This window comes from Spinacia oleracea, chromosome 2 (assembly GCF_020520425.1).
Source record: "Spinacia oleracea cultivar Varoflay chromosome 2, BTI_SOV_V1, whole genome shotgun sequence".
In the NCBI taxonomy this organism is placed as follows: Eukaryota; Viridiplantae; Streptophyta; class Magnoliopsida; order Caryophyllales; family Amaranthaceae; genus Spinacia; species Spinacia oleracea.
Genome location: NC_079488.1, coordinates 46,073,780 through 46,097,538, shown reverse-complemented (window position 1 = coordinate 46,097,538; position 23,759 = coordinate 46,073,780). Strand labels below are relative to the sequence as shown.

The 23,759-nt window shown below is 35.9% G+C and overlaps 1 protein-coding gene across 1 annotated transcript; it reads right to left on the bottom strand.

The window, feature by feature from the left end:
- Positions 1-21,543: 21,543 nt before the first annotated feature.
- On the bottom strand, positions 21,544-23,354 carry LOC110781405 (uncharacterized). The gene is made up of 4 exons (XM_056835894.1): positions 23,276-23,354; positions 22,980-23,045; positions 22,202-22,332; positions 21,544-22,115 (listed from the first exon to the last, which is right to left on the bottom strand). The coding sequence occupies exons 1-4, from the start codon at positions 23,352-23,354 to the stop codon at positions 21,558-21,560; spliced, it is 834 nt and encodes a 277-aa protein (XP_056691872.1). The 3' UTR covers positions 21,544-21,557.
- Between the last annotated feature and the right edge of the window lie 405 nt (positions 23,355-23,759).

The following is a 23,759-nucleotide window of genomic DNA, read 5'->3' as shown; positions in this document are numbered from 1 at the left end:
TCTGACCATGTCAATAGGACCTAGCTCAAAAGAAAAGTGGGAAAACCTTTATGCCTCGACTGTAAGGTTGAGAGAAAGTTAGGAGATTGAAGAAAGATGTTTGGAGGCAGTAGAGACAGAAGACAAAAGGGAGTTAACGTTAAATATGTGGCATGGAAGCAATAGAAGCCGAGGTAGCTGGAACATATGCGTTAGAATAAAATTAATAAGAGCTTTATTTTTAATCTGTTTGCATATGTTAAAGATATTTCCCATATTGAAAAAGGAATACCTTCCGATATTGCGTGGTAAATATAATTAATTGGTCACATAAAGAATAAGGTACAAAAGAAGTAGCTATTTTCTTGAAGAGTTGCGACGTTTTGAGGTGTTTTTAGGAGTGTTTTCTGTTTTAGTGTTGTACCGGAGCTTCAGATTGAGTGTTGTATCAGATATTCGGATGTCAAATTTTCTCCCATGATAACAAAATTTATTTGGGACTCTTACATATGTGGACTCATTGGGTGTGGATGATGATTTTGAAAGAAAACTCATGACAAAAATGATATGAAATTAACAAAATAATAGGAAAACTACAATAAATCGTCAGAAAAAGAGTATTTATAAGCAAACAATAAGCAACGGCTAATTTTCAAACACAAAAACTAGTCGTTGAGCATCAAAATGAGTAATTTTAAGTTATTGGTATTTGGTGAATTAAGTTTCTGAATAAGGGTATTTGGTGAAATAAGTATTAAAATAGAGGTATTTGGTGAATTTGAAAATTAGGTTAACGGAGGACTAACGGCGCATCATTAGTAAGGGTATTTTGGGTATTAAGTCATTTGTGAGGGGCATTTGGTGAATTTCTGAAAGTCGAGGGGCATTTGGTGAATTACGCCAAAATTCGGGGGTATTTCATGAAAAATCCGTTAAATAAATTAGTATCCTAATAGGATTCCAAGTCCTTTTCCATAACTCTATAAATAGGTGCCTAGGGTCACAATTTATGAGACACAATTTCAAGTATTCAAACAATAAAAAGCTAAGATTTTTAAGTAGAAAAATCAGCCATATTCTTGCCCTATTAGCCGAAAATATATAGTACCTTAAGGGCGATTCTAGTTGGTCAATCTTAAGGCGGATCCGGACCTGAAGTGGACTATCTAGGGAGGGACGACACTTGGAGTCCTAAAGACTTGTTCTTGTTCGGTTCGGGCGCAGCTAGGGAGGGCACGCTACAAAGTGTATGCATCTTAATTATGCTAAATGATTATGTGTAAATAATATGTTTCCTCGCTTTATGGTTTTTCCGCATGATTTATGTTTATTCATATGTATCATAACCTAACAGTGGTATCAGAGCCTCTTATTATTTTCATAATCTAAATTGCATGAACATGGTTAAATTTTACAAATTTGCAAAGAATTAAAGGGGTGATTATTTTTCGTAATTAATTGCAAATTGCGTTTATTTAATTATATGTACGCAGTTTTTTCTGCAGAGTATTCGTTAATCAACCAAATCGAGTGATTTTTGTGTCAATTCCGCATGTAAAAGGCATTCTAAAATTTCGACAAAAATTGTAATTTTTGGCCGAACCCAGAATTCCCAAATTCGAAGCCTAACTATGACTTTTCGGAGGTTTAAGTTTTTCGAACGCAAAAGTTTGTAAATTTAAGATGTTAAATTGAATATTTGCGATTCTTGTTGATAAATCTTGAGTTTTTGATTGACCTACAGTATATGTTTAACAATTATGAATGTCTAGACTTGTTAATTGTACAACCTAATTTGTAATTATGATTAATTTGTTGAAATTCGAATAATTTAGAATTGATTTGTTTTTCCATCATTAATTAATAATTTAATTAGGTATCCATGATCAAAATCCACCATAAAAATCGTTAATTTATGTTAAATTTTAAATTTTTATGACCTAGATTTGAATCCATGTTAATCGGAAATTAATTGATTAATAAATTTTCGATTTTTCGGCCCTAAAAATTATGAAATTAATATGATTTATTAATTTGTCATTAATTTTAAATTAAAAATTTTAAATTTTTATGAAAACGCCCATAAATGTTGCACGCACAAAGCAATGGAAGCTACGTGTTACCCTTAAGGGGTGTTGTATAGTGCGGGCACGAGACGACGAGCAAGGGAGCTCGTCGCCCGTGCGGTACGAATGCAGCGAGCAACGAGCGTGGCATGCACAAGGCAATGTGCCTAAGGGGTGTGTGCTACGCGTGTGGGCGATGGGGCAACGGGCGAGCAAGTGCAGCGAGCAAAGCAAGCACGCGTGGGCAGCGATGGATGCTGCGCCACACATGCGTTGCCTCGCCCAGCAGCACGCCAAGGCATGAGCCAAGGCAGCGACGAGCTGTCCAGCAAGCCATGCCCAGCAGCGCGCCAAGGCGATAGGCGAGTGGGCTGCGCGCAAGCGTGGCTCGCTGGGCCTGACGCATTGGTGCGTTGTTGCTTGGGCTTTGCGGTACGATCAATCGAGTGACAAGGGGTTTGTTGCTTGTTGGACTTGACGAGGTATGGGCGCAAGCCCATGGCCTTGTCTTGACCCGATTGGTTCGTCTTAATTTTAATTTGGAATTTTCAGTTCGGAAATAATTTTAATTAATTTTAAAATTAATAATTTAAATTGTTTTCTCGGATTTAATTTTGAATATTATAATTATTATAAATTTTAATTTATACTAATTATTTTACTAAAATTAAACCTTGAATTAATTTAAATCCATTTAAATCAACTGAAAATAAATTAAATAAAATGGATTCAATTATAAATTTATATGAGCTTTAAATTTTAATTAAATTTGTATGTTTCCGGTTAGACTAGAAATACATTTTTATGTTTAAAATTAGTAAAGCATATGAATTTATTGGTTTAAGTGGGAGAAATTTTAGTCATAAACTCTTGATTAGGTCTACAAATCCTTTTAGGTTAAACAAATTGATTAGAATTAATAAGGACTGAATAATTGGTAGATTATTGGTGCCCTTGATTAATTGCTGCAAATATTTATGTGATGCATACAATGTGTTTTTACTAACCAACTATGTGGGCCATTCATGATAATGAATGGGTGAATGGTATATATTGTATATGTACTGTTTTGCAGGTTATGAAGTGACTAGTATGGCCCAAATAGGATAGAAAATATGGTCTGCGTACCATTAATTTGAATGTAATTGGTCTAATGCACCAAGTTTGTTTTTCAATTCAAATATGGTCTGCGTACCATCAAATAGTTGTAATTAGTTTAATTATAGCTGATCCTATTTGAAGAAAATGGAGCCTCCCACGGTGAAATTCAAAGACGAAGTTTCCAATCCATTTTCAAGACGGACTTTGAAGTTGAAGCTTCAAGATGAAGCTTCAAGATGAAGTCGGGCCATACTAGATCACATTTATCTTATGCATGCTTTAAGTTATTTATTGATTTTAAATATGTCTTAAATATGCATGAGATTGTGGCTTGATTATGTTGCATGATTAAGGATTTTAGTTCACTTAAAATCTAACCAACATAGTAAGAGTCTTAAGTTCCAAACTTAAAAATTGAGTGCCATGCCAAAATAACACTTACTTGGATAACCTTTACATCAATCTAGTAATAGTTTTACGCTCAGCGAGGTGTTACTTATTGATCCTAAAGGGGTAAGGTACACAAATAATTGTGAGTGCATGTTAGTTTTGGTGAAACTCAACGATATAAGTAAGGAGTCCTTTTATGTCGTGGCAAATTCGATAGGTTTTCCTAATAAGTTCTTAGACGTACCTATCAACCAAGAGTAGTTTCTAGACTATTAGCAAAAGGCTTTTGCTTACCTAAAATATTTTAGAATTGAGTCAAAATACATAATATGCTTAATTCTTCCATGATTTTAGGGTCTTGGAATCATTTTATTCACACCTGCCGGAACAATAAATTCGAATAAAATGCTAATGACTTGTTTGAATTGCATGATTGCTTTAATATTCAAGTTATTATTCATGATAAATGTTTAGACTTTGCATGCTTCAATGTATGTTTTAATTATTGTTTATAATTAAATATCTTGCACTGTAGTAAACCCTTTTAGAAAGGTAACAGTAAATTTCCTCGATTGGTAGTGAATCCAAGAACGATTCACGGAAATGAGAGAAAATGAGCAATTTAAATGTACGTTTCTTTTAGTGACTTTTATGGTTGTTTTCGAGTATCAAAGTCGAATGGCAAACCGATTGGTGCTTGTGAATTTAAAATACATTGTAGTTTTGGGATCATAAAGCATTGAGTTTAAAACGCTCAGCTTTACCAATGGTTAACAACCTAAAATATTTTTCCATTTAATTCTCGAATGAGTCTAGACCCTAGACATTCGAATAGATCGATCTTAGAGAACTTTAGAAGCTTCTGGTAAGATCATCTAGTTGAAACAAAAATATTCAACATAAAATGGTAAGAACTTTGGAATGACATTGGACATGTCTAACAAAGTATAAAAGTCAACACTAGAGAATTCAATTCTTAAGACTATAAGAAAGGGTACAAGAAATAGGAAAACAAGGAACAAATGAAAGGAATTTACAATTCCGTTTCTACCTATAAAGTTTATGTTTAAAGAGAAGTGACCTAGCAATCAAACTTCCTTGGTATCATATACCGCTTGAGGTTCTTACTTCGGTAATAACTCAAACAATGGAAGCTAGGATACACTGATGACCTACAAGTGGGAAATGAAGCATGGCAATGCTACATTAGTTGTAGGGTCATCTAGTTTGTTTTAAGTCCTTTCAAAGGCTGGAACTTAATGGCTATTTTGTTCCACAATCATCATACCTACATTTCTGTTTTCAAACACAGAAAGACTCACATTCAGAAGAACAACGTTTGTTTTATTTGAATAAAATGGTCATTTACGGGTTGAGTCAATATGCTTGATTAAAACAAACAACTCTTTAACAATAAAAACTTTACTAGGTTCAAATCAACCCCTTGATTTGAGTTCCACTAATCTTTGGCATTGTTGCTTAGACCATATCAACAAGTTAACATTCAAAGAGCTCTATTTTGATGGACTTTTGAAAGTTGATTGATTTCTAGATCATTCAAAACAAGCTAGTCTTATTTGTTGAAAGTAACAAAGGATATGAACTATTGTTAGAACACCTAGACAATAGAGTTCAAAGCTAAAGAAAGATTTTATGACTTTATTATTGCACCTAGATTTGAGTTAATATGGATTTATTTACTCAAAGTGATATAAGTTTGAATCCGTTTGGCTAGTTCAAAGATTCAGAAGTATAAAATCCACTTGGCAAGAAATCATAAAGATCTAGGTTAGATCATGTTGATGATTACTTGAGACAAAAATGATCATCAATGATTGTGTGTTTAATTTCACGATCTAGCTCCATAAGATATGCAATATCTACGTTGGAATGATCGAAGTCAATTAAGTACTTGATTCGATCAATGATGAATCATAAAGACTTTTCCTATAATTTCTAAACAAAATGCTCAACTACCACCAAACTGAACCAAATTCGTCAAAGCTATTGAAAAATAATTTCAGAATACTTTTTCAATTATATTTAAAGAGTTGCTAAACTCAGTGGGAGCTTAGTGTTTGTCATTCGACAAACTGAGGCCCAAGTATAGATATATGTTTCATTGTGATTTATTTAAATGAGACACAAGGGTATTGTTTCTGCCACGAATTTTTGAGAACATAATGTTCGTTTGCTCGAAATAGTGTGGAGAAAATAGACCTCGAAAGTCTTCGAGGCGAACAACAAACATAAACGGACATTCCGAAGGCTTTTCGAAGTGCTTCAGAAAATCCGAACTTATTCTTTAAGGACTTTAGAAGTGACTTTAAAGAATAGACATCTCTTAGAAGACTTTACAAGTGCTTCAAGGAGAACAGAATATTCAAAAGACTTTCAAGTGGCTATTGATATTCTATTGTTTGATGTTATATACCTAAGTAGGCATAGAGTTCACTGAAACTATGAGATTCTTCTATTAGATAGTGAAGAAACATAGAGTTCAGGTCAATGAAACTATGAGATTCTTCTATTAGATAGTGAAGAAGCCTACAAATTGCAGTCAAACTATTATCATGTAAATTAATGAGTTTGTGACCTGTAAGAAAGCTATGACGAAACCCAGATTTCCTAAATGGTTAGAGGCCATAAAACATGCTCAATGTTTTGATGACAAAATTGAAATTTTGTTGATTTGCAAGAATAGTTTCACACCTATTGGTTGCAAGTTTGTTTTAAGGATAAAAACCATCAAACATTAAATTGTGTTCACACACAAAGCTAGATTAGTTGCTAAAGGCTACAAGAAAATTCACGGCGTGGATTGTGTTGAAACCTCATGCATAATCGTAATGCTTAAGTCTATATTTCAAGCAATGATTGCATATTGGTACATATGGCAATTGGATGACAAAACGTATTCCTCAACCAAATGTTGGAAGAAAACTATGTACATGGTATGTCGTAGGATTTGTGGATCCAAATAATTACTTGAAAAGAAAGCTAGCCTATGAAATCTAGAGTACAGATTTAAGCAAGCAATTGGGAATTGGAATTGTATTTTAGTGAAGCTAATAAGTATTTTAGTTTCATAAAATGTACATGATTCTTATAGATATATAAGAAGTTTAGTGGGAGTACATAAAACTTAATTGGTCCTATGTGTATCACACACATGTCTCTCTATTGTGAAATAACATTCAAATGCTGATGACTTAGATTTGGAAATTATTCATCAATGATGGACCAAGGCAAAACTTAGTACATACTGGGTATTAAGATCTATTTACAAAGATCTTATGTTATTGTTTTGGATTAAGTAAAGACATTTACTAAATCAAACACGAAATACTCCATTAGAGATATTCGACCCATGTGAATAAATCTAAGTAATGAAAGTTTGAACTATGTATAAGCATTTACTAAGTTAAACATCAAATGATCTAAGTGAGATTCTTAACCTATATTATATGTCAAAGAATTTAGCTGGATTCAGTATCTACTGAAATTGAATAAGCTAAAGTTACATGAATAGAATTCAATTGGGAATTATTCTGCAAAAGAATTTATCATGTATGATATAATATAAGGATCGCCAAAAATGTATCGTATGACTTTAGGCATGACGAACATATACCAATCTCTATTGATCTAAGTGAACTAGATTGAGATCAAGAAAAACTTATGGTACTTGAAAAGGTACATAGGAATAGTTCTTGATTCAAGGAAATAAAGATACGCTAAAAATTGATGCTACACGCATAAACACTGGCAAAGGATCAAGAAAGATCCCTTTGGAGTTAACCATTGGCAAGGACGAGCTATAGAGCATCGTGTTTTGAAATGGCAACATGGATTGGAGACCATGAGTTGTTGCATGGGAAATTAAATATTAATTTCTATGTTCTAAGATACATCTGGAAAGTCTTCCACATATCTGTGAACTGCTTGGATAAGTAAATCCAAACAAAGCATCACTAGCAACCTAAACAGTTGAAGTAAAAGTACTTATTGCCTAAGAAGCAATAAAATAGGGTTGTTTAAAGTTCTTCACTGAACTTGGGTAGATCACCTATCTGCTGGATTGATGGTTCTTCATTGCAAAATGCGTAGAACCACTCTTGAAGCAAGAAAGACGTCTGCTGACTTGATGGTTCTTCATTGAGAAATGCGTAGAACCACTATTGTAGTAAGAAAGACTAGATCACATAATAAACAAACTCGAAAGATCTTTTCATCATATCTCGAATATTATTCGATGAAAAGGATATTAAGATTGGCAAAGCATGATAACTAAACCTATGTAACAAGTGAGAAACAACACTCACATTGTGGCACTGGAAATCAAGCATAGTTTTGAATTCCACTAATTGTTTTAAAGATGGGTTCGAGGCCCATGGTTGTAAAACATTGGGGTTGAGCATTTATCATATATGAAATGTATTTTCATATTCCTTTTAATCTTGGTTTAGTATTAAATGATGAGTCCCTTCAATTTGACGATATATTCAAGATAGACTGTCAGGACCAGTCTTGTGACTAAGAAATGTCTATCAAGTGAACTTGAAGGTCAAAAGTTGAAAATGGTCCCTGGTCGGAGTTTTCTATAAAGATGGACGCATAGAAAACGTTAGACGACTAGAATGCAAGATGACTAGTAGTTCTGTTTCTTGAACTATGTGGACATGGCAATGTCATAATCATTTGCATAGATACTTACTTTGGAAAGCCTAGTATCGGACAGACCTATGAAACTTTACTGTAAGAGATGAAAATCTGTCATAAGTAAATTTCATTAAAATTATTAGACACTAAATCCTCAATACCTGAGTGATTTGAGATTACTTGTTTGAGAACTGGTTACTTTGACGTTGACCAACCGTCGCACCGTAAAAGGAGGCTATAAAGGCAACGCTCAGGTAATCACCTATCAAACGAAGTCTAATCTCAAGATCGCAAGATTGGGATTGTCCTCCCATAAATCGGGATGAGATGCTTAAAAGTTGTACAAGGCCACTCGGAGAGCTAGAAACTGTAAAATGCATGGTCGTGCTCGGATGAATCATAGGTTATGATTATCTGTTTATTTGATCAGTTGAACTCTGAAACCGAGAAACACCTCTGGACGTAATAAGGATGACAACTCTTACCTTATGTTCAAGAGCAAGCATCGAGCGACAAAGGAATTAGGAAATGCACACTTGTCCCTAAGGACAAGTGGGAGACTGAAGGAAATAATGCCCTTGGTCCAAGTATGCATTTAATGTTAAGTCTAATAAATGCAGTTCATTAATAATTAACAAGTTAATAATTCAGTGAGATCAAGTGAGCTGAATGCCTAGCTAGAGGCCGCTTCAGTTCAAGTGGAATTAATGATATTAATCCACAGCTTACTCTTGACTGAACCCGTAGGGTCACACAAATAGTACGTAAACGGATCAAGTATTCAATGGAATTAAATACTCCATCTATGGATATTCGGAATCGACGGATCTTGGTTTCAGTGGGAGCTGAGATCGTCAAAGGCAAGAAATGAATACTCCGGAAACGATGATATTTCCGGAAACGGAAATATGGATCGTATCGGAAATATGAATATTATCCAAGTCGTAGATGTTGCCGGAAACGGAAACATGGTACATATCGGAAAATATTATCGGAAATGGAAATATTGCCGGAATCGGAAATATTACCGGAAACTGAAATATTGTCAGAATCGGAAATATTATCGGAATCGGAAAATAATTCCGGAAACGGAAATATTAAATATTTGTTTGAAACGGAAATTAATTCCGGAATCGAAAATATTAAATATTGTTCGTATCGGAAATGAATTCCGGAATCGGGAATTTAATCGGAAGCGCGTCGTACGAATTAGCATCGGACGAGACTTGCTAGACGAAGGCCCAGCACGAAGCCAGGCCTACGCCCAGCAAGCCCAAGCGCCCAAACACACGCTGCCAAGCCACGCCAGGCCCAACAATGGCCTTGGCGCGCGCGGAGCTGCGACATGGGCTGCGACGAGTGGGCTGGCGCTGTGCGTGGGCCGTAAGGCCTGCGTGCGGTGCTAGCGTATCACTCGAAGTGTGTTACTCGAATCCTAAGGCTTTCGGGATTCGTCATATGATTAAATCTAATCCTAAAAGATTTAGTTTATTTAATTAGAGTCCTAGTAAGATTATAATTAAATAAATTAGTATCCTAATAGGATTCCAAGTCCTTTTCCATAACTCTATAAATAGGTGCCTAGGGTCACAATTTATGAGACACAATTTCAAGTATTCAAACAATAAAAAGCTAAGATTTTTAAGTAGAAGAATCAGCCATATTCTTGCCCTATTAGCCGAAAATATATAGTACCTTAAGGGCGATTCTAGTTGGTCAATCTTAAGGCGGATCCGGACGTGCTGTGGACTATCTTCGGAGGGACGAGACTTGGAGTCCAAAAGACTTGTTCTTGTTCGGTTCGGGCGCAGCTAGGGAGGGCACGCTACAAAGTGTATGCATCTGAATTATGCTAAATGATTATGTGTAAATAATATGTTTCCTGGCTTTATGGTTTTTCCGCATGATTTATGTTTATTCATATGTATCATAACCTAACAGAGGGATCTCCACACCAGGGATCACAAGGGAACCTATGGCCGTTGTGAGTCAAATATGTTTGTACTCCAGGCATATCACGATAACCGGGTTTTGTCAGTTTTCTTAAACTGAATGGCGACTCCTATAGACTAGTAAATAGAGGCTAACGCCCACAGTTACTTCCTATTTACTTAATATGCTTGCCACATCCATAGGGGAAAAGTCGTGCGGGCCGTACACTCTTTCTAAAGGCGCCCCGTCGTTTTTTTGGTTCCCCTCACAAGTTGGCAATCATGATTTAGAAGAGTTGTTTTAATACTAACTCAAACTACTTGAATATGATAATATACACGTGTCTGCAAGTCACTTCTTATAGTTGTTAGTAAAAGCTGTAAAACCCATTAGAAAGCTGCTTGATAAGATTATCCATTAGAAATCTTATACTCCATAATAGGATGTCAGACACTGATCACTAGATAAGTACCTGCTTGCACCAGCAACATAAGCAATTTATACCAGGAAAATATGATTTTGCATATGGCTTATTGTCAACTTCTTATGGATAATGTACTGAAACATTGACCATTGATCTGTAGTTGCTTGCACTAGCCAGATAGATGTTTGCATGCTTCTACTAAAACCCCTCATTCTTTCATTTTTTTTGTTTTTTTCCGATATAGCACTCAAAATGTGGACAACCAGTTTATAGAACTGTTTCATCTCATCCCAATAGGGAAATTATTACATATGTTGATTAGCTATTATGCTTCCTACTGTGAAATACTGAAATATTGAATTAGTGACGGTGTCTAGGGAGTCTTCAAGGGATCTTCCACATTTATAGTCTTTTCTCTCTGAAAAACACGACGATACTTGAAATCTTGAATCCTATAGAAACTTAGTGGCATAGAAATGTTCAAATGAGGTCTTTAAAATTTGCAATTTTATCTTTTACTAAATACTTGAAATCTTGAATCCTATAGTGAAATTTATTTCCCACTTGTGATTTCAACTTTATAAGTAGTGTGTATAAATGTCCTCATTTTATATATTTGATTAGGTTCTTGTCTTTTCTCCATTAGATCTTTGCAGATACATTCAAAAAAATCTGAATTCATAGATAAGTAACATGTAGGGAGATGAATGAATTATGTACATAAATTTTAAGATATGTTAAGATATTAGATATTATTCTTTGAATATTCTGTTGAGTCCTAACTATGGTATGTTACCTAATGTGTACCTAGGGTTTAGGTAACTGAGTTGTACTATATATACGTGTGTGATTAATGAGAATGATACGAGATTACACAATATTTGACATGGTATCATGAGCCTAGGTTAAAAACCCTAGATTTTTTTCCGCAAGAATTTGAGAGAGTGTAGCCGAGTATTGAGAACAGCGAATTTCTTCGCTTGTTGAGTATTGAGATTTGGAGTTAACAATTCCTTAAGTATCACCATGAGTTCCGATGAGGAGGCACCACCAAAGGTCATCGCCGCCGCCGTCGACCTAGACTACTATCTCGGGTCAGGCGACGGCCCCGGTATTGTTATCACCCCTGTGAAACTGAGAGGAGCATCGAACTACGATGAATGGGCCAAAGCCGTTCGTCGCTCGATGATTTCAAAATTCAAATTTGGATTTCTTGATGGTTCTGTGAAGGAACCCATTACGGACGCAACGAAGATGAAACATTGGATTGCGGTCAATTCGATGGTGGTGTTTTAGATCACAAACACCATAGACGAGAGTTTGCGTTCGAATCTGGAAGACTTTGATATTGCTCACGAGTTGTGGAGTCATTTGAGGACGCGGTACTGCGTCCACTACAACAAAACAGGGCTTTAGCGGCATTTTATTTGTGCTTAGGCGGCATTTAAAAATGCCACTAAAATCTTTAGCAGCTTTTACTTATATGCCGCTAGATCCAATGTCGGGAGAACGTCTAGCGGGATTTATTTGATTTGCCTGTAAAGGGTCAAATAAATGCCGCTAAAAGCCTCTTTTTATATTAAAAAAAAGAGGATGTAGTAATATATACCACATGCTCCTGCTTGATTTATTTCATAACCATTTCTTCAATAATACGTTGAGATAATCATATTTCACTTCCCAAACAACTAATAATGTTAAGAAAATAATTATATATTTCATAGATACGAATAATTGTAGTTACATCATCATTCAAGGTACCAAATCAACTCATTACATTTGTTATTGAACTTCAACTTCATACTTCGTACTTCTTTAAAACTAACTACACGTCCAAATACTCTATTTCGTAGGCTAGTTGTGCTCGATCTTCATACTTCCAAAATAAGGGGAAATCAGCATTGAACTTCAAAATACGAAGTAATATACAAAAAATAACCTGAAAAGGTAAACATCCTATTATAAAACAATATAATGGCAAAATGAAAAATAATAATTCAAATATAAATTATAAATTATACCTTTTCACGGAGCATTGACATAAAGAATTCATCTACCTAGCAACAATGCCTTGTAACATTTTGAACTCTTCTTTCATAAGCTAGAGATTCTCGTTGTCCTCTGATTGTGTCAACTTTTCTTGTCAACCTTCCTTGCATTCTTTTGAGTCCAGACTCTAAACATTGGATTCTTTCATCCCATAAGTAATGACTTGTTATTTATCAGGTCTTATTAAACATTTAACAAATACCAACAAATAATCAACCAGTGTTCTATTCTAATAAGATTATAAAATGAAATTTAAAAATCAACTAAAACAGAATGCATGCTTATTACTAAAACTTATTACCTAAAACAAAATCAACCAGTCTGGTAACATAGATATATATATATATATATATATATATATATATATATATATATATATATATATATATATATATATATATATATATATATATATATATATATTTGTCATTAATTCGATTTTCTTAACATGAAATGAATATTAAAGCAACAAGCATATATAGACGTCACTACCCATGCCCAAAAATGGCATGCCACCAACTCCAAATGTCACGTTTCTGCAAAATGTTCAATTCAACATCTTTTCTCACGTATCAGTTAGCTCAAACTCATCCCTATTTTCAAAATGAAGTGATAACAACGCAAGATATACTATGACATACCTCTCCATGAACATAAAACGCAAAGCTTTTCGGTCCACCAGTATGCGCCAAACTTGTAGTTCAAGACTCTTTCAAGTTTTCTCCGATTGTTCCTATGTATACATAAAATCAAAATATCACATAGAGGAGAGGCGAGGTAAATAAGTTATTATAAACAAAACTATGATACCAGCCAAAGCCATTGGTCCCTAGGCACAAACTCAGACTTAGATTTAAAATATTTGTTATATTTTGAAGGTGTGGTTCGTAGCAAACACACTAATAGTCTAAGTTTCATATGTTCATCATCATCAACCTACATACTACTTATGTGTTTTGGATTCAAAGTAAACTAAAAACAACCTGTGCTAATATAGTTCATATTTACATTTGATACACATTAGGAAACCCCCATGGGAGTGGAAATAACATAGTGTGTCGATTTACATTGCACTTAGAAGTAGATCATTCCTCCCCCTTCATTTCTTTGATTCTTATTATACTAGCAAACTCAATGTATTGTAATTCAATTTGCTGAAGGAGAAAGTTGGGAAAGTTAAAAAGTTAAAGATTAAAAAAAAGACCAAGATTTCTAGTCATACTACGGAGTAATTTATATTAAAAAGCAGTAATCTCTAGTTACCATGCTTCTTATGTTTTCTCTCCCTCAAGTCAAAACACAGTGGACACTTGCGTAGCCACCTTCTTGGATCAACAACATTAATTAACACTTTCTTAACAAGAGTCCATGTTTACATAAATGCTTCTTTCGCCCAAAAACAATTATGACAACAACAATCTGACAATCTAAACAAATAGCTAAATGCGAATTAATCAAGATCGAAAAACCACTCACACTTAGTACCTTAAGAACCAGCCAACAATCAACCTTTCAACGACATTGCATACCTGCACAAAGTAGCGATCTCTAATGCATCACCAATTAAATTTCTTAATTTAGCCTATACTAACAATACTAAAAATAAGAACATCTACAAGCGTAAAAATAAAAAGGCAGGAAGGTCAGAGACTATAAAATGCAAACTGGACAAAGAAAAATTGACGTAATTCAAGCATTAGACATTTAGAAAAATTACCATCTAAAAATTTAAAAGCTTACAAATTGTAAAAATCAAACCTTTATAAACTTTATCTCTTGTCAAATAAACAAAGAAAATTAATTGAATTTTGATTATTCGTCAACAAATTCGACTTACCCATCAAGATCGAAGAAGGTCTACTAACGCTCACCAATCAAACCCTTGATGTCGTCGCAACCGCTGCATCCACCGCCTCAAACTCCACTGTAATTCTTCTATGCTTTAGCAAGAATCTCCAGTTTTGTAGTGAGAAAGAGTTTGGAAGCTATTGTGCAGATAATTGAATCAATAATTTTAAGAATTGTAGATGAGAGAGAAAATGTTGGGGGCTAGGGTTTGAGTTCTAGTTTTAGAGTTGTGTAAGTCTTTCAGATGAGTGTTTCTTTTGGGTTAGGAAAAATCGAAAAGCGAATGAAAGAAACATTGCCCAATTAAGCGCGCCCAGTGGGTCAATGCACCGCCGAAGGAAATTTGGGCTTTTACTGGCATATTCAAAAAATGCCACTAGATATGCCGCCTAAAGACGTATTTTAGTGGCATTTATAGTAAATGCCGCTAGATAAATGCCACTAGATTAGTAAATTGTTGTAGTGGTCGTGTCGGGCACTAGGGTCTGCCATATTAAGATGGCTCTGAGTGGCTGCAAGCAGGGCACGTCTGAGGGCGTCATGGATTTCTATGGCCGCTTGTCGAAGGTATGGAAGGAGTACGTACAGTTTGCACGAGTTCCAAGGTGTATATGTGGGGGTTGCACGTGCAACATAGCGAAGCAGGTGGGGGACATTCATGATGAAGATCGTCTGCACTATTTCTTAATTGGCCTAGACGATCACTATGAAGCCATTCGTGCACAACTGTTAGCAAGATTGCCGTTGCCAGGCCTCGACGAGGCATACCAGACGGTTATGAATACCGAGACCATGCGCGCCAAGGCAACGAGAGGTACGGAGAGTGTCATGGCGTTCAAGGTCGAGAGATGCGAGTGACAGATTTTGTGGTCATTGCAATCGTGAGGGTCATGAGGAAGAAACTTGTTATCAGCTGATTGACTTTCCCGAATGGTGGGATGAGAAGAAACGAGGTGGAAGAGGGCCTGGTCGAGGAGGCAGGACGTCGATTAGAGGAGCCAGAGGAGCTCGTGGGGCAGTGTCGTCGACTAGTGGTGTCGCTCGTTGTAGACACCTACTTTTGTCCCCATTCCCGCAAGGGAAAGGTTCGATGATGAAAGCATAAAAAATCCACTTGACAACGCATCTCCTATAAAATAAACGAATCTTGATTCCCCATTTCATTTCACCCGAAACCTGCTATTTATGGAAACCTGCTAAAAATAGTAACTGCCGTAAAAGGTAGCTTCTAAAAGTGGCAAATCATAAAAGATAGAAACCTGTCAGAATTAGGTGTTGCATTCCAACATAAATCCTAAATGAGATAGAAAACCGCGAGAATCCTATTCCTAATAGGGTTCGGAAATAAGAGTTACGTATTAATTTAAATCCTAACGAGCCTAGAGTTCGTAACGGGCCCAGACGCATTCCGTCACAAATTGATACGCGCTAAGAGACTCAAATTAATCTCAAACTCTACGGATTTTATAATCCGAATCTGACTAAACAAAAACTGCCCAGACCCTATTTTTAACGCCTGGCTCTGGGCGCCGAAATCTTCGGGGCCCAGGCCTGGGCGCTGAAAATACCTAGGTACGTCTATTTTCCTAATTCTTTGTGGATTAGAACTCTGCAATTCTATCTTTCCACGAACTCTTCCCTATAAATAGACCCCTAGTTTCGACGTGAAAGAACACACAACAACACATAATATATTCTGAGTATTGACTCTAAACCCCTTAGCCTAAGCCTCTCGCTGCGAAACTGTTCACGCGTTCTGTCGCAATCGATCCATAAATCGAACAGAACGTATCCTGTCCCATAATCGAGGTTCGTTAAATAAAAATGAGAAATAGCAAAGTCAAAGTGGTTAGTTTTCTGAGAACCCTGACGCACCTCTCAAAGGTGCGTCGTAATGTGTCCCTTTTCGATGATTTAACTGCTTTCCTCGCCCTTTTTATGAACTGTTAAACTAACCTAATATGATTGTTCTATCACGCCTAACAAACATAATATTTTTGGGAAATCGGATTATCATGCTAGGTCCCTTAATGCTATTTAAATCAGATAATCACGATCGAATTAGTATTATATGTTGCATATTGCTAAAATCAATTCAGATTAGTTTAATAGTTAACGCATGTCCCTTCAATTATTTATGCTGAGCTAGTAAGGATATCCTGCCTCTGGAGTTATCGACGAGAAAATTACTCCTCTCGGTAGTTACAGTCCCCCGAACCCTCAATCTCTACCTTGCGGGTGTATATTGGGAGATCCCCACACCAGGGATCACAAGGGAACCTACGGCCATCGTGGTCAAACATAATTGCACTCCCTTTATGTCACGATAACCGGGTTTTGTCAGTTTTTCTCATTGTCGTTAAAAACTGAATGGCGACTCCTATATTACTAGTCAATTGAGTGTATACTCACAGGAAATCCAATTACACTTGATTGAATAAAAAGAATCGTCACACCCACGAGGGACAGGTCACGCATTAGCCTCGCGCTTTTTCGACCTCCTCACAGTGGCGACTCCACTGGGGATAGTGAAGGAAATACTCGTGCTTGTAGGTAATCAAAATAGCCGAAGGGTGAAACGATCCTACCCCGCGTTTATTTCCCCATCAAGTTGGGACGACCTGAAAATCAGCGTATTAATGTGAACGGGTAGAACATCATAACGAATCTCGGCTCCCTTGGGAGTTGGGACTAAGGATACCTTTTCGCCAATAGGGGGGTGCATACGCCGCGCATGTTTCCCACTCGGTACTTGTGCAGGTAGTACACCTATCCCGAACCCAATCGCTCGCCCATTAGGTCCCTCTCGCCTGCATGCCCCCTTAGCTTGCACTTGCGGGTTGGCCTCTTGAGCGAAATTCGTCTGTTGAAGACACTACCTCGACCGGGGCATGTGTTGGATCTACGATAGAAGGGGTACCAAGCCAGGCGCAAATAAACTACCCATAGAAGCCTATCATAAACTACGTGGCATATTTAATTTTCAAATCCATGTTTGTAATGTAGTTATGTGTAGCGAAATATGTGATTGTGTGTGACAAACTATCCTAGAAAACCAATGACCTTAAAATTGCCCAAACATTCATAGACTAATTTGCCAAAGAGTTATACCGAAACACGTGTTCCGCAAACCCGAACGATCGCCACAAAACAAGCGACGCTCGAGATGGCCTGTAACGAATCCCACAAACGTTGTCACGCGTAAAGGACGTTATTAGGCAAGCACGCAAATCGAAGTCGCATAAACAGAAAACAGAAAACGAGAACCAGCCAGGGACGCATTTTCAACGCCCCTGGCTGGGCGCCAAAATTTCTCACGCCCACTGCTGGGCGCTGAAGTTGCTGCTTGAATTTCTGGTCAGGCGCAGCAGCCTCGGTGCCCAAGCAAAAAGAAAGTACGTAGCACAAAAAATGTTCATCAAAAGAATTGCTACGAGGGCGTGAGAAAAGAACTCGATTTCAAAATTGGCTTATAGTAACGGCAATAAACCGTTATCATAGATCAATTAACTGTTGTAATAGGCCTATAGCAACGGTTTGAAAACCGTTACCAATAGGGGGCGTTGCTATAAGTCTATAGCAACACTTTCACGAATTTAGGCAACAATTATGATAAACCGTTGCCATAAATAACTATAGTAACGCTTTTTATAGGCAACACTTTTAACCTATGGCAACAGTTATTCAACAACTTAAGCCAACATTTATACATTTAAGGCAACAATTTTTGCCAAATTAAGGCAACACTTATTAGCTTTTTGTTGGTTTAAGCTTAAAACTAATGCAACACTTTCTTACACTTATGGTAACATATCCAATTGTATCTGTGGCAACACTTTCTATTGAGTTTATAGCCACACTTTTAGTTATGATTATGGAAACGCTTCAAATTGAATTTATGGCAACGCTTTCATTTGAATTTATGGCGAGACTTTCAATTGAGCATATGGATCGCTTTCAATTAGTGTAAAGCTACGTTCTCAAATGGATTTAGTTATCCATATATATATGTAATGAATATAAATTGCGTATAATAAGATTTTCATAACAAATAAGTTCAAAAAATGTATACAATTCAAATTCATAAGCATAATATCTATTACAATTACCTCAATAATAAATAAATAAATATTGGTTCTAAAACTACGTCCCTCAAAATCAAAAATCCTACAATCACGGTCCAATAGCTCTATTCTTTAAAACCTATATAATATGTATGTGACATAAACCTTATAAATCTTCACATATTCAAAGTAGCTTTTAATTTTTGAATATACTAGTTTACATAGTATACACGTTCCCCCAAGATATAAAAACATCTTATATACATAAAGTTTACATAAAAGATGCTAGGGCACTTCAGCAGTACCTCCTGGCAATAAGCAGTTGCCATGCACGAGCTATCACCAGCGACAATAGTAGAGAACTGCTTATGCCCAGGAAATAGTATGCTCCTCTTCTCTACCCACTGTCCAAGGACTTTGTTGAAACCTATTCTCAGCTTTCTTGGAATAGAAATCTTGTAAGGGAGTGTCCTGAAACTACCAGTGGCCTAGCATTTGGATACTAGGAAAGAAAACTCTACATGAAGCTGATAATCATAAAAGTCTTTCCTGAGCCAGGAGCATGCGCCAAGATGCAACCACCATAATTCTCAGCTATTAAGATACTCAATAAGAAGTTAAACCCCTCTAACCGGTGAGGCTTCTTTTGCATCTTATGCCTAGGATGAGCAGTGATTCCGGTCACTGTCAAATCATGTTCAAGCAGCTTAATCCCATCCAGATTGATGTCGGTGTCATCATTCTCTGTTTATCTCTGTTAGAACGAGAATCAGGTCTGTAGCTTCTCACCCGAGCACCCTGAAGTGTAGAAAAATATAGGTAAGTGTCATGAAAAGCAAATGGTATCAAACTATAGATACAAGCACTAAAACTGCAACTTCAATTATACAAGAAGCAAAGCAACAACACAGACAAACAGAAGCCAATATGGTACTGATGGATAACACAAAACAGTTGACGACTGGGGAAAAAAAAGGAACACATAGGTGTCAGCCACTGCTTTAGCGTAAACTGACAAAACTTGAAAATGATACCCTCCAAGCCCTTCTCAAAATGGCGTATACTGCCTACATCCACAAATACTTAATCTTAGTATAGAATTGAGCCACTCAGAAAATATATGTACTGGCAAGTAGCACCAAAAAATAGAGGGGAGACTATTTCAACTATATACAGAAATCAGGATTGGTACATAGCATATGCAATTATGCACATATATAATATTCATCCAAAACAAGGTTCCTGCAGGATGATAAAATGTTCTGTCCAATTTAACCATGTATTGAATGTTACTAAATACTTTGTATGGTTCAGAGTTCAAATCTGCAAGTTTTCGACCAAGTAAATTGTAAAATTATCCTCAGACTTTTCTCAAAAGAATTAATGGGAAACACCCAAATAATTGTAGACTTATTGTACTATAAACTGTCATTTTAACTCTGGGATCTACATCTCAAAGGTAGAGATTTTCAAAGTACAGACACGATTACTCTCTAACTACATCTCAAAAGCACGAGATTTTAAATTGTAGACACAAATCTCTATTGACTAAAAAGTTCATGTTGGCTGCTGTATAAACTAATTAAATACAGTAAAAGAGCTCTTATTGGCAGCCAATAATATTGATTTTTTTTCAACTCAGGGGTGCCGGGAGTTATAGCATACATAACAATTTGTAGGTGGATTATACATACATGTATATAAGCATTCAATGAAATCTAGTTACTTGAGTTAAACCGGAACTAAAATCATACTCATATCTGCAGATCAGACAATATAAGGGGAAAAAATGGCTACATGCGGTTGAAGGAGAAAAAAAGAAAAAGTACTTGACACTTTTATGTACTGGAAATCAAATATAGTCTCAATTGATCACAACCCTCATCAACTTCCATTGATTTTCTCATCACCTGATTGATCAACAGGAACATCGTGAAAATAAAGAACAAATTATATATTTCCTTAATAAAGGGGGCACGGGGGTGGAGTTTCACCATATTTATATATTTTCCTCTGTTGTATCCATCTCCAAGCATGATAAGAAAAAAGATATAGTTCAAAAATTCATGGAGGTGGATCAAAATTTAAAATAAAACAACACTGCCATCATGTTGCAGAATAGTGAATGAATAACCCAAGAAATCACCGGAACGAAAGGTCAAAAGGATGATGAATACAGTGAGAAAAAAGAAAACATGTAACATCAATGTTTATGGAGATACAAAAATCAAAATAGAAGTCATAATGAAATCAAAATTCAAATATTGTTGCATCATAGACCTTCAAAAAGCTAAAACTAACTTAAATATGACAGGGCCAATAGAAAGTACTAAACATAGAAAGCTATAGAAAAGGGAGAGAGGAACTTATAATTGTTCACTAAGAAGATACTTATCAATTATTCACATCAGAGTGGGAGAAACATGTGAAAAGATCATCCACTTACATAAACCTAAACAATAAAAAACCAATAACATCATTTGTGGCTTAAGGTAAAAGCTGAGCATAGATTCCAAAATCAAAATAATTAACAGCGTTCTTTTCAACTTCATCCTACTCTAAGCACCTTATTCCAGATTTCTCCCTGCAAAGTTTTTGTATATAATTATCTTGGACAAAGAAAATTCCTTTTACCTATAAGAGAGAGGAATGATGGACATAAATTGACTTCTTACAACAAACTGTCATCTTCTTGAACTTGTAAAGAGTTTTGCAGCATGAAGTTACAACTTACAGGCAAGCTGAACGGATCAGGGTAGAAAATTAGACAAGATACATACACTGATACACATGCATACAACTACTTATATACTCACAATGCCTAAGCAGAAAATTTCCTCACACAATTGAGAAGAAAGTATGTTTTTACCCAGCATGCTTCAATAACAAAAACAAAAAGAAAAGGAAGAAACAAAAAAGGAAACAGTAAAGAGACACCAACAATAGAAAATAAAAACTATCTTAGAAAACTTCTAGCATAACACCTATAGAAAAAAGGGCATAAATCTTCCAATAATACCTTAGAGGACTCCAATGCAAAATTCATCTCTTTCCACTTGTCGGAAAGATCTTAATCTTCATCATTAGATCCATGATCTTCATTAAACTCATCTCGATACTCATGTACGTACCTTTGTCTTTCACCTTGTCGGTTATTATCTCCTTTACTTTTTTTTTTCTCCTCTCTTTTGGAAATGTAGACAACTTTGACATCCGTAAGATAGTCATCCTGTTTTCATAAATTTTAAATAAAAAATAAGGAAAACGATATGAATTTTTTGTAATAAACAGAAAACATATCATCAGAATTTTCATGGAATTTTCATGTTTATAGAAGCAGGCAAGCAGCAAGAAATAGAGAAGCCTGGTTAAAACATCACAGCTACACATTATGGTTGAACTAACTAGATGTAGGAAATTTTGTTCTGACATTTCCATCTGAAAATTTTCTACCGATTTAGGCGCAGAAGTCTTGTGAAATAAAAGAGTGAGCTTATCTAGGTGAAGCTGATGCTGCATTTGACGTAACTGGTGCCATTCCCTTTCCAACTGCAAATCCTTTTCTTCAAAACGATCAATCTTATCTTGGATCTCTTTCATCTATAAAGAAATCCAATAACAATAAAGTCATTCCCTGGAAAAGAAATTAGAATTTAGAACAAATTCATGCCTAACCAAGTACCAACCTTAGCTTCGATAATGATTGCTATGGACTTTAAAAACTCGTCCTCCTCCAGTTTGAGCAGGGACTCTGCCTCTGCACGAGCTTCTTCTGGTGTACAAGCTACAGAACCACCACTGGATTCAACAGCAGGATCTGGATATCAAATAAGTGAAGCACACACTGTTACAGCTGAGAACGGCAGCACAATGACCAACACAGCACACAATAAACAAAAAACAAAAGCCACATAGTACATATACTACCTCAGCTAGCACAATGTCACAGTGTAATTATCTTACAAGTGATACCAAATAAGCAACGAGATTACTGAAACTGTAGCTTCTTTTAGCCATTGTAATTGATGATAGGTGAATGCTTACTATAGTTCTACCTCCGTTTTCTTTTGTTCTACTCATTTTCCACTAAATGGTTGTTTTTTTTGTTCTACTCACTTTACTTTATTCCAGTTTTGGTATATCCATCTTCTCCCTCTTGCCCCACATATTACAACTTTCCACACTCTCCTACTTATTCTTACACCTATCCACATTCTTTTTACATACCCAACTTTTTCCACTCTCTCCTACTTTATCTTACACCCACGCACGGTGAGTAAAACAAAAAAAAAACAAAACGAGGTAGTAATACTAACTTTACGTAGGGTCAAGATTACACTTTAACTAACTATGATGCCCTAAAAAATATGTAGAATCGAAACCGAAGAATTATAGACAGAAAAATAAGAAAAACTATAACATGACAACTGCAAGAAACATTAAGAACCACAACGCATCACTTACTAATATGTAAGACCAAAATTGACAGATGATCAGTAATTCCTTCCTGGGAGACAAAAGCAAGAGAATCTAATAAGATAGCCGTAAAAGATGTATAAACAATGCCTACTGGGGAGACTATGATAGTGTTGCTTATATACATATACAAATAAGCTGTCACACCTAGTAGTTGTATTACCACCAGTTCAATAAAATGACAACTTTTTTTCTTAAATCTGAAATGCCTAGCCCATGGCCCATGAGTGACCTGATTTCCACGATTCTAAATTAACAATAAGAAGCCAGAAGGTAGACAATACTTTGCACTTTTATCGAATAGGCCTGCAACTGACCACTGCCCCTACTTGTTACACCATCCATGTCATATACAGTTGCCATGGCTGCTCTAGCAGCAGCTTCTGAACCTCAATACCAGCCAAAGCTGACAAAAATGCAGCCTAAAACATGCAAAACAAAAAAACATATCCATTTTCAATTAAAAAAGACTACAATTAGAAAGATAGAAAATGTAACCAGTATTCAAGCTTTCGTAGTTCTTGATTCTCTCACAAGTGAACACTTCAAAACTCAATACAACTTTATACATATATATTCAACATCACATTCCCTCCCTAACATACTCTCTACATGGGTCAAATTTACAAAACATTTTACCATATATTTCCTTGTATATTATAAAGTTGAAAACGAGTAGCAGTAAGTATAACAGCAGCAGTATAGAACAGGGTAGCAGAATAGCACAGAGCAGAACGAGAAAAAAACCTAATAGTATAGCATCATCAC